At 36.6% G+C, this 12,448-nt stretch overlaps 1 protein-coding gene across 1 annotated transcript; it reads left to right on the forward strand.

Moving 5' to 3' along the window:
- Window positions 1-2,068: 2,068 nt before the first annotated feature.
- On the forward strand, window positions 2,069-12,064 carry CUNH4orf47 (chromosome unknown C4orf47 homolog). Its single transcript, XM_009277370.1, has 7 exons — window positions 2,069-2,165; window positions 3,225-3,444; window positions 6,331-6,468; window positions 6,557-6,632; window positions 7,855-8,034; window positions 10,007-10,179; window positions 12,016-12,064. The coding sequence occupies exons 1-7, from the start codon at window positions 2,069-2,071 to the stop codon at window positions 12,062-12,064; spliced, it is 933 nt and encodes a 310-aa protein (XP_009275645.1).
- The last annotated feature ends 384 nt before the right edge of the window (window positions 12,065-12,448 follow it).

Here is a 12,448-nt window from a genome sequence, read left to right on the forward strand (position 1 = left end):
CTCCTCCTCGCGCTCCCGTCGGCGGCGGTCTCATGCGAGTGAGGTGCCGGCTCCGGCAAGTAGGTGCCGCGGTGCCGCTCGGTTCCCTCTTGATTCATCGGCCTTCCATACCCTGCGGTGCTGCCCCGCTTATCGGTGGGCCGGCGCATTGCGGTGTGGTGCGTAGAGTCGAGCTTTCTTTACCTTGGGCAACCGACCGTAGCTGTACTTAATCCAGTTTATGTGGTATCAGCGCTCTGTGGCAAAATACTGGTATTTTCTTACCTTTCCTACAAATTCCTTAGGAGACGCTCCAGAATCGTGCTTGCCTGCCTGCTGCCTCGCAATACTGCTACTTCAAGGCCAGGCTCGTCCACCTCGTTACATCTCAGTCGCATCGGACTGCTGAGGTCCAAAAATCCTTCCCGTTAATCCCTTGATCTTTGCTTTACACTGTAGAATTTAATTCCAGGTCTATTTGTTTTCGATAAATTACTCCTATCCTCCTCATCAATAATGCCAACTAGCTTCGTAACAGCGAACCTTAAGTTTGTTTCCAAGGGTCAGTTTTCTGTCATCTCTTCTTTCAGTGCTATTTGTTGTCGCCTGCCCTTTGGTTCCTTATCCAACGTCTAGATCTACCAATAATCGAAGAACAGTACTGAGTTTACCTGATGAAGCGATGGTGCATTTTACACCGCCTGAACCTCCACACGTTGCAAAAAAAAAAAATGCTTCAAACTTCTTAAAACTTCTGCACACTGTCCATCCTGTGTGCTGAGCATAAGCAAAATGTGGCTAGCCCTTCCATCGTACACAGTGTTCCAGCATATTATTTTTTATAATAAAATATATAAAATCTATATTATTATATAGATTTCCACTGCTGTGCTGCTGCTGCTTTTCTACTCTGCACCTGCCTGCCAGATACAGCTAATGTGTGATATTAATCTCTCAGAGTTTGCTGCTGCCTGAGTTATTTTCACTCCTATCTCCCATCTTGCCTTTGCCCCCATAGTTAATACCAACATGGGACTTGATCTACATTGTCTTTAATCTGTATTCCACCCTAATGTCTTAACTTCCCTGCTCTCTTTTGAGCTGTATGGACACACATACTTCAGCTATTTGTTTGCATATCCTTGATTTTTTGGATAAATCTTATATTTCATGACTTTCAAGAAATAGCTTTCCTAACATATTAACCAATTTCTTCTACGTTAATTTCCATTCCTGGTGAATTTACCATATATTGTTATCTTCCTCCTCAAGGCAGTTCTTCCTCTGGCTGATTCTGATTCCCATCTCTACTAGTTTTCACTCTGGGAATCAGATCCCTGGTAATCCTAGTGCTACGCCCGCTCTCTGTTCAAGCCCTTGAGTTCCTTACACTTGTTGACTAGGCATTTTCCTTAGTTCTGTCAGGCTCCAATGAGGGTCGTGAGGAGGAAAAACTGACATTTACTGTAAATCATTTGCATTAAAACCAAGAAGAAAGTGGATATATTTACCATGACCAGGTCCTGGATTAGTTAGAGGGCTTCCAAAATTCCACTTTTATGTTTTACCCCAGATCTGTTCATACACTGACCTTCTATACCATTATTAGAAAGTGACTGAAAACCATTGCTAGAGATAACCCATAAGATGGAGAAGGAGGCTGCTCGGCGTGTTTTATTACTAGCTGTTAATGCCAACAAAACCTCTCATCTTAATACTCTGAAGATACCTGTTACAAATTTTGACCCAAACTATGTAAACTCAGTAAGTAAGAGTTGCACCAGTTGTATTACAAATGCATTTGATCTTCTCTCTCCGCTCATGTTTTGAATTTAACAGAGGAGATATAATGATGTCTAAATCCCAGATAGTCCATTTGTCCTATAAGCACCAAAGCTGTCAATCATATTGTAGATAACTTTCTTCAGATGACATTTATTGCTAATATTTTTAACCAAAACCTCTTGCATTTTACTGAAATAAACTTTTTGTTTACAGGTGTGGACTGCTTATAGACTTTTGCAGTAGAACAAATAAACAAGGATACTTCAACCCTTTTAGTGCAGTGCACTGTCACACAGATCCAGCCATGCCTGCGGAAGGGAAAAGTGATATGGACAGGATTGGCCTCTTCAGTGAAATGGGTTATGTTACCATTGGAGAAAAATATGTATCACATTATATGCGTAAGTACATTTAATTTTAATCACTATTTAGTGATAGGGACCACCTCTAGTATCCATCTACTTTCAGAATCACTATTTTCTAATGTTTGGGGTTTTTTTTTGTTAGAGGGAACTGCTTTTTCACGCATATTCTTTGCTCAGGTCTGTATTATTAAGAGAAAGGCTTGATATGTTGGAACAAATATATTGAAGAAAGGAAAAATCCGGTAAAACTGAAAAATATGGATGTATAATAGACTGATAAAATCTTTTCGTGTATACATTTCTTTTTAATATTAATTATCTGCAAGTTACCAGTAGTTTCCTGCTTTTGTGAAAAACAGTAGTGTTTTTTGTGTGCTCTTTCAGCAGGTTTTATGATATTGACAGTTACATTGTCATTATTTTTAAATGTTTTTTTCTGTTCTGATCTGACTCATATGCGTGAGATTCTCCATCCTGTCTTTTTAAAGAATATTCTCCTTTTCTTGTTGTTTAATGGGAATACTCATTGAGAAAGGTAATTTTTGTAATTAGTAAGGTTACAGAGGTTAACCCTCAGTAGCTGCTTTGAAATAATCATGCAGAAAAATCCTGGCTTCTCAATACAGACATTTTTGCTGTGGTGTTGTGTCAGTGATGAACATGTCCACCAGAACCTTGGCTGATATACTTCTACCACACTGAGCTGCCGGGGATTCAAAACCCAACTGAAGGCATTTAAGCTATTCTACCTGGTCTGTAATCAGTGGGAGAGAGAGATGCTCCTCTGAAGTATTACTCATAGTATATAAATAGGCATCAGCTCTAGCTCTGAACTGTACCCTGGAGTACAGGGTACAGTACTCTCTCTCCATTGCCTGTAAAGCAAGTGCAGGGGTTAGAAAACTAAAACTAGGTGCTGTGAATACCTTCTCATAGCGTTGTCTTTCAGACACAACCATTTACATGCATGATTTAGAAGTTAAATGCTCTGTAGTACATTCTTTGAGCCACCCAGATCCAGACCTTAGTTTTTTAATGTAGGCTAAGAGAAGCACTAACATCGAACAGTTATTTACAGTGCTTACTTTTTTAAAGGCCCTTTTAACGAAGCTGCGAGCAAGAACAGACAGATGTTACCTGGGGGGACCAAAACATTGTCAGCTCTGCAGGCAGGTTATTTTGAGCCTCAGTTTGTGAGGATTTTCGATGGTGAAGCCTACTCAAACCCTGTTCAGCTAAGGAGACGCTATAGATTGGCAGAATCAAAGAAAAATTTGGGCAAAGCTTTCCTTCCCAGTAATGGAGACAAATTGCCGTAAGTGTTGTGAAAATATTTTAAATTGAACTTTTTTCTTTTCTGTATGCTAAAGATGATTTTCACAGATTATTTCTTACAAAACCTGTAATGAGAATACAATATTATTGTTTTATACAATGTAGTGTTAGCCAGTACTGAGCAAAGAATTTTGAGCAGCCACACAGGGAAGGCTGAACACAGGTAGAAATCAGGTCGTGATGCTTGCTCTTAACTGCTTTTTTTGCTGTAAACAGTTTTCTTACCCTTTAGCTTTTTATTTTCGATGAAAATGAAGATGGCCATGGGGAAAAGGGTGTGGATAATTAACAAATGAATATTTCATTTTAATTTAGGAGGAAATCTGTTGGAACTTGTCAGATACAATATCTTCTACCTCCTATTTCTGAGCATCCCAAAATAAAGATGGTATATATATTGCATAAACAGTAGGAAAAGGGGCCGTAATCCAGGTGCAACTTTTTTCTCTCAATGAATCCATATCCATTATCTTTCTGCTAGAAAAAATACCAATTATCCGATAGGATCGTCAGATGATGTTACAGAGCTGAGGAATATATGCAGAATATTAAAATAAATGCATCTTTGCTATTTGCACAACATTAATTGCATGACAAAATGACACCAATGCTATTGGTGTCATGTAACTATTATTATTCACGTGCAAAAAACAGATAGAGCCTGGTTCCTCATTTATAACTATACAATCTTGTATTGTTCTTGTTGCTGCAGTAATAGACAGGAGGATTCAGTCTGTGTACAGGCCCTAGTTCTTACAGTCTCATGGTTATATGAGACTGTATGACTATATAGTCATATCTTTCTGCAGCTTTGCTTTTGGAAAGTTTGGAGAGTAACCTCTTGTTTGTTTTATATATATATATTTTAGGATGCAAGGATTAGCTATGTTCTGTTGTATGTTACAGCAACATCTTAGCTTTTAACAGGAATGTAAGACATGGTGCGTAGGCTTTCTGTTGGATATATGTTTGCAATTTCTGATGGGACAGACAACGTGTGAGCCCTGTGTTCAAAACTTTCCTTCAACTACAACTTGACTTCATAGCAACCAAATTATTTATAAGGGTTTAACTGTTAGAAACACCTAGGCACTGATTTCAAATCTATGTCAGTCAATGAGAGTCCTGTTCACTTACTTTCTGGGTTCTGAGTCCAACAGTGGGAGTCTTGCTTACAACAAAGACCTGCTAATGTGCCCTCTTCCATGTACTGTCTCCACAAATGCGCTTGTTGCCTGTGGGTGCAGCGGCTCGTGCTCTTACTCTTGTTGTAAGACTTTTGAATTCTTCTAGACATGAAGTTTAGGACAGGTTCTTTATTGTCTTTATCGTCCCCTAAATCGGTACTGGCAGAGTAGTACAAAGCAGAGGCTGGGAAAGTGGCTAGGTTGTCTTTTAGTGGAATCCTGAAGCAATTATGGAGAGCTATTATACATTTCTTATATCCAAAACTGACTCCCATCCTAACTAAGGAACTAGTGCGGAGCTCTGTTGCTGTTCATTGAGTTGTTATTCTTGGCTGCCTGAATGATAAGCAGTTCTTGGGAATCTTTCCTTTACATTGGAGCCACATGTATTGTTGGCTGCAAAGGGAAGGGTTGCAAAGATGTCATATTCTGAAGATGTGACTGAAGCCTGGGCCTTTCTTTTCTTCATATGTCTGTTCTCTGTTATTTTGTTACTGGCATATAAAAAGCCTACGCACAGAAGTGACATTTAAAGAATATGAAATAAAGCACTTAAGAGCTAAGAAACACCAAGATAAAGGTTGTCTGTGCACTGTCAGTTTGCCCACTTTTTTCTATATATGGATTTATGAAGTCCCTAAATAAAGGGAGGGTAATGAAAGGCAGGTTAGCGTTCTGTGCAAAGATGACAAATGTTATCTTGGCATCCTAATCTTGTCAGTATTCATTAATGGCCCTTTTAAGTAGGAACTCATTGAGACACTTTACTCTCTCCCCACAATAATTGCAGACAGTACAGGCAAAGCAGATTACCTTGGCTATCTGGAGTAGTTGACAGATCTCATACAGTAGCCCCTCTTTATTTTTTGGTGTTCTGTTTTGGGTTTTTGGTGTGTGGGGACAGAGGGTTGGTTGGTTGGGGGTTTTTTTGACCACTGTAGCTGCAGCTTAGTGGACCAAATTGCCATTCAGCTATTTCATTAGTTTGTCTCGGTCCTTTTCTCCTTTAGTGGCTGTACGATCATGTACTTTGAGAGCATGTCATACACTTGTCAGCACATACTGATTTTCAAGGTGGTCTTTAAAAAACAGTCTTTGTGAATTCCCGCAGCTTTGTAGGCAGAGGTATTTCTCTTAAATGAGCTGTGCCTCCTTTTACTTTCCTTCTGTGCAAGACAGAAAGTTAGCTAGACCTAACATCTCCCAGAAAAAAACCCTTTCAGAGAGGTGCCCCATGTTGCCTGCCACTTCATTATCATACCAACACTAACTTACTGTTCTCTGTAAACTTGTGTGAAAGACTGTCCTCTTGTCATCAAGCATCAAGTCTGTTTAACCTGTTTAACCTATTCCTCTGGGTCTCTCTTTGTGAATCTGTCGCTACCAGTGTTACCTTGTTGGCGCAAAATTAAAAGAACCTCTAATAAGCATATTTATATTATTAAGATACCTTAAAACTTCATCTCTGCCGCCACCTTGTTTCTTTTTTGTCCATAACACTGTGCACGGAATTGCTGTAGTAGTAGATCCATGGACAGTGGATCTGATCTGGTTTTATAATTAACTCGAGATGTATATATTGTTTGGGTTTTCTACTTACTGTCATTTTAGCACACTAGATATGGAAAGCCTGAAATACTTGCAAAACATTAATTAGTGTGTTCATTTGCTATTTTTAGATGTGGACTTGGCAGCTATTATGGAACCATAGGAGGTTCGTATGCATACTTCAGTCCACAACTGAAAGCCAAAGAAAGATACATTCCTCCTGGAAAGAATTTTTATACTAATCCAGGAAAGAAAGGAACTGGATATGGGTAACTTCACAATATTGCTTCTTGCAGAGTATTTTATTAAATGTTTATTGAGTTTTGAACACCTAAGTAACTAATTTTGTTTTTACAGTTATGCAAACCTTACCATAGGTGAACAATATCCGCATGAACCTGACAAGTATGAAGAAGAAAGAATAAATGCAAAGGTAAAAATATTTGTCTTTATTATGTATTAGTGTTATGATTATTTATTACAATGTACATGAACTTTTTGTTCCCTGTGGTGTCTCCTTTAGCTTGAAATCACTAATGTTTACTTACAAAGTGGAGGAAGGAAAACAAATTAATGACTATCCTGTATAAAAGAGATTTTGGTATTGTTCATTTACTATTTTTTCTTTGAGACATCTGGCAGCATCCCACACAAGTTCTACCATTCAGGATTTGACCTTATTTTTTTATTTGGAGACCTTAAGCCATAATGCAATAACGATCAAACAATGCCATTAGCAAGAACAATAATACTTCTATGTTGTTGTCACAAGAATGGGACCTCATTATCCTAGATGCTATATAAAAAAACCCTGTTCCTTTTTTCATATTTCATAAATCTAAGAAAACTCGTAGATTTGCTTGCACTGATTTTAGTTATCCTGTATATTTTCATCATATGTAGTGAAAAATGGCAGCAGGAGGACATTTTTTGGTCTAGGGTAAGAACAAGGTTAGAAGAAACAATTCAGCTACCTGCAGTTGAGACAAATTCAGAGTCAAAACTAAGCATCCAGTGCAGAAAATGAGAAGAACAGAGAAAAGAGGGAGGCGGGATTGTTTCCACTGGATAGAAAAAAAGGAATTTGCTCTGAGACATTAGCATGAATTACCAGGTGATACTGTATTACTAATGGTACATTTTATGCTTGTCTTTTAATTGTTTGTAACGTTTTAACCTATTTTATTTTAAAATGGAATCTGGGAAGAATAGTCAACATTTCCTATGGTACAAAGAACCAATTCCTAGAGAAGCTCAGCTTAGTAAGGTGCTCAGAATCTGGGAAACGTAGTGGCCAGGGTTCACAAGTGTGAGCAGCTGGGATACATGCAGGCAGAATTTCCAAGCATGTATGTATGCATGTGCGCCCAAGATACAGGTGTACAATACTGTTAGACGCATCTTAAATGCACAGTGCTTTTCCTGACATTTTCCTACCATACTTTCATAGTGATTGTCATGCTTCCTGGTCGCTGAATCTATGTTCCATTTTACATGGTGGCTATATAAAATACCTCGATCATCATCAAACAAGAGCAAAGAAAGTTAGAGCGAACATTCTCCAAGACTAAATTTAAATGCTTTCCATTTTTCTCTTAGAATAACATACAGTAAAAATCCTCAAGATTGTTTCTTTCAAAGTATTTGTTTTTCAGAAAGCGCAAGAGGAACATAAGCGGTTGGTTAAAGGAGGGCCTTTCAGGTTAAATCTATATCCCCAGGAGTATTTTGACATGAATCCCTATTTCAATGACAAACCTTTGCCACCTGTGAAGAAACCACCTCCAGAGAAGCCAATTGCACCACCTTTCAAACCAAGTTCTCCTGCTAAAAAGGTTAGTTTGTCTTATAGCTACTGGAGACAAAAATTATTCATATATTTCCTGTTAAAAACTTTGCTTACAGTACATAAGATAGAAATAAATGTTTGGTTTTGCTATTGATTTCTTACAAAAGATATTATTCCATTTACTTTGTTTTCAGTGTACAAAGAAATTAAATCTTGTTTGACCCAACAACTGCTAACCAGTTTCGAGTAACCTAAAAAGTGTTTCTCTTTAAAATCTGTATAGTGCTGTTAACATAGAGTTAGTTAATTGACTGCGTATGCCACGAAAAGATACAAAACAGAAGGTTATGCAATAAATGACAGTAAGACTAGATTACTGGAGCAAAATGAAATGCTGTCCTATTTTGGACTCTGTCAGTCACTCATATAATTTTTGAACCTGCTAATTACTCTCAGCCTATATAGACAAACATCTAAAAGATAATTCCTAGAAGTGTCATGGTAATGGATAGCTGGAAGGAGCAGAAAAACTCAGGTTAGTCCCTCTGCTCAGGGAAAGGCTGCAGAATAAACTCAGGAGTTATCTGTTGCTTGTCCATCAGCAGACAGAAATTTGGAATCCACTTTAGAATTTGCCAACTCTTCAGTAGTTAGGAGAAAAGGAGGAAAAGGATGGGAATAAATCTATGTGGAACGGCTTAGAGGGCATAAGAAATAAAGCCTGGAATTAGTATGAAGGATATATAGGAATATAGTTCATTGGTTCCAGTTGCTTAGTGTCATTATTTCTTAAAATCAAAATGGATATTTTTCCATTCCATGAAGCATTCCATCTTGATTTTTTTTTTAGATGAGATACTAAATTTATGCCATTCACCTTAGGCTAAACCTTAATTTCACTTTGAAAGGGGTTTAAGATGCATAATATCTCTCTCTTAAATGACTCACCTAATACAGTAACAATCCTTAATCTGTCACTTTTCAGCTCTTCATTTTGGAGTTCCATTGTCAGTCATTTAATACTGTGCTCTGCTAACCACTAATTTCCTACTATTATGTCCTCCACCCTTATTTGACTGAGATTGATTCATCTGAGGAAGATGATGATAGTAAGGAAAATGTAACTATTCAGAAAGAGACAGCAAAAATGCTTACACACGAATAGTTGTGTTGGGCGTTTGGCCTCATATATGAGGCAGATGAGATCTTTCAGAATGGAAATCTGTTCAGAAAAGTTAGCTGCTAGAAAGTCAGCACCTCGTCTGGCTGACAATGCTGGTGATCCTGCTCCAGGCTCCCCATCCTTCACACCGTATATGCTTTCCCCATATATTTGAATTGTGTGTAGTTCCCAAGCTACTGCACACTTTCCCTCTCTGCTATATAAATTATTATGGGAAAAATTGCTTTATTGTTGATTGAATTGCTTACTGCTGCACTTTTCAGGAATGCAGCCTCAGCAGACTGTGGGGTTTAGCTGTACTAGGGGATTGCAAATAATTAATCAGGTCTCTGCATCTTTTTTAACTAAAATTTGCCACTCTCGTAGTACTAGTGGACGTAACGTTTCAGGAAAAGCCAATGCTGTATTCAATCCTGTATGTCAGAAAGCATATTGATAATAATGCCCAAGCCCTGCTGTACATAACAATCCCTACACCAGTACTGGACATGGAGGTGTACTAGTAAACTAATAGTGACATAGGAATTCCCTTTTTTCTCTGCAACATAGCTCATTTTAGTGAGTTATGTTTTTACTTTTTCTGTCACATTTTTAAGATCCTTTCCTCAAAATCCAGATTTATGAAAGAACATTTAAAACTAAGAATTCATCAAAATAATGACTAAAATTTTCCTTAAAGTTTCCATTGCAAATTTAAGGAATATTTGTTTTTTGTTTTTTATATAATATGATGCAGTCTGCTATTCAGTATTCTTACTTACTTTTGCATGAAAAATATTTTAATTAACTCAATTATATTGTAGATTGGCACTTCGAGAAGTTCTTTTCTTTTCAGTCAGGGGGCATGAAAGGAGGCACATTTGATCCTTACCCAAGCCATTCCGCTGACCCTTATGTAATTAAAAAATCTAAGGCTGTCACAACTAATAAAGAACGACAGATTTTTCATCCTCCTCCTGGACCAAAAAGCAGACCTGTTACAAGCATAATAACTTTAAATGTCACAAGGTAAGCTCCTTTAATTTGAGTTCATGTTTCATGTATGCTGTCTGCCAAAAGTCATTAGCACAGCTGTTTATTACTGTCTAAAATAATTGAATAAATGAAGGAACGAATTATTAACGGAAGGATAGGAAATGTATAAGGAACTTGGCTTTCAAGATTTATTCCTACTCTCTCCTGTAAATTCAGGTTACTTTATAAGGCTATACGTATCATAGAGACCTTCAAAATCATGCTATACTGATGTCACTGAAAAATTATTATTTTTTATTATTTTCTGACTTGATAAATGTAAAAAGACCAGGAACGTTCTTGTTAAAAACAAAATCTGGTTTTGTTTTCCCTTATGTTTATGGAATAAAATTGGCTCCCTCTGCTGGCAAACAAAATATTAGGTAGTCTAAGCCTGTGAAGCTTTTGAAACAATGGCACTCAAAGTGGTATCCTAACTATAAACATGTCACTGTGCACTGTTAGAAGAGATTTATAGTACACAGTGTATAGGTAGATAAGCACATAATTCTTTACTTTTTTATCTTACTAACCTATAACCCTTATATTTAAACAAATTTATTTTCTGGTTTTGGCTCTGTTGTAGTTCAAGCAGAAAATCAAGACTGTATTCTTTAGAGTTATTTAGAGAAATCACTTTCAAATGCAGACTTCTAAGATTGCATGTAGAACAGTTAAGCATATTATTTTGCATACTCCATGAGTAACATGAAATATTTTAGAAACACTTGATTAAAATTTGAACTCTTAGATGAATCTGCTTCACATTTGTGATTTGTCTTTTACATATCATATGAAAAGTCTGAGAAATACACCTCTCTTATTCACCCATTGCTGTTCTATTTACTTCATTTCACCACGTATTGGCATTTGCATAATCACTTTTTAAGTTGCAGGGATACTTTGAAGTTTTTATTTACACTGACAAGGCAGAACCAGAAGCTACATATTACTCCACATTGCTTTTCATTACTAATGGAAAGTAAGAAAGAACTGAAAGTAACTTTTTGGTACCCCAAAAAGCATGGTAACTACCAACACTGATGTAAGAAAGTACAACTTTCCATGTATGCACTGGTGTTTGTTAGTAAACTAGTAAAAGGGAAAAAGAATGGTATATTGGTCTGAGTAGCCTTCTTACAGTGTAATTGTTTGTATTACTGTTTTATCAACGGAATAAAAATTCCGTTCCCAAATGAAATGTTTTTATCGGGGGAAAAAACCTAACTGTATGTGAAGAAGGTTTCAAAATTGAAAGGGAGGAACTGGTTGTGAAGTATCACTACGTGCTCACAGATATGGTGGACTCATAAAAAATATTTGTAAAGAGAAAAATTTCACATGTCCAACAGAAATTCCACAGAGAGAAATTAAAACTAGTATTTCAAATTCTCCACTGCTATTTCCTTCCTAAGAATTTTAAAGAATGTATTTATTCTTGGTTCATTATTCCTAGGTTTAATAGAATGAGAATTGTGAACTGCATTTATTATAAATATGAAGCTCATAGCTCATAGATTTTAAGAAATGTGGGAAGACATTTTTCAAATCATCTGCTTCCCCACTGAATTACAGTTCTTTATGTACTTTCCAATGGAAAGCTTATCTTCTGATATTTGGACCATAATCCTATAATTGGATTTGCTAATGTAGATTCTTGCTCTCACACAGAGCTCTGTTGAAATAAATTTGACTTCATGAGGATTCAAGTCATTAAATCTAATTACAGGACTGGGTGTACCACAGTTTTTCATTTTTACAAAAACTCTTGTAATTTGTACAGTGGTATTCTACAAAAATCTAATAAGTTTCTCTTCATTTACATTTCAGATCATTACATATAAAGAACTACAAGACTGCACAGCTTACATCTTACTAGATACAAAAGGTGAAATGAAGGGTACACTTTTTAGACTCTGTAAACTGTTAACAAAGCAAATAAAATGTGAAAAGTGGAATTCAAGTATATGGCAATCCAATCTATTATATTATTAAGAATGCAATTTTTTGTTTCTAAATATAAAGCTATAATAAATAATTTAAGATCTTTTATTTATTAAATCCAAGGTTGTATTTTTATGTAATTTTTCATCTTATTTGTTAACTGGACTTCTGAAATGTACTTTTAGAAAACATACTTGCTAATGAGTAATTTGGGTTGCAAATTGACTATATATTGCAGTGGCAGAAAGTGCATATATTTTAAAGTGAGTATCAACGTATGTATTAACCAAGTTAGTCACACGTGGCCCACAGTGAAACT

This window comes from Aptenodytes forsteri, unplaced genomic scaffold (assembly GCF_000699145.1).
Source record: "Aptenodytes forsteri isolate BGI_AS27 unplaced genomic scaffold, ASM69914v1 Scaffold65, whole genome shotgun sequence".
NCBI classification, from domain to species: domain Eukaryota; kingdom Metazoa; phylum Chordata; class Aves; order Sphenisciformes; family Spheniscidae; genus Aptenodytes; species Aptenodytes forsteri.

Excerpts from the sequence above, each read along its gene's own strand:
- CUNH4orf47 (XM_009277370.1), top strand. The coding sequence starts at position 2,069 with ATGCCTGCGGAAGGGAAAAGTGATATGGACAGGATTGGCCTCTTCAGT. Across the intron at positions 6,469-6,556 it reads AAGAAAGGAACTGGATATGG|TTATGCAAACCTTACCATAG; the intron begins GTAACTTCACAA and ends TTGTTTTTACAG. Across the intron at positions 10,180-12,015 it reads ATAACTTTAAATGTCACAAG|ATCATTACATATAAAGAACT; the intron begins GTAAGCTCCTTT and ends TTTACATTTCAG.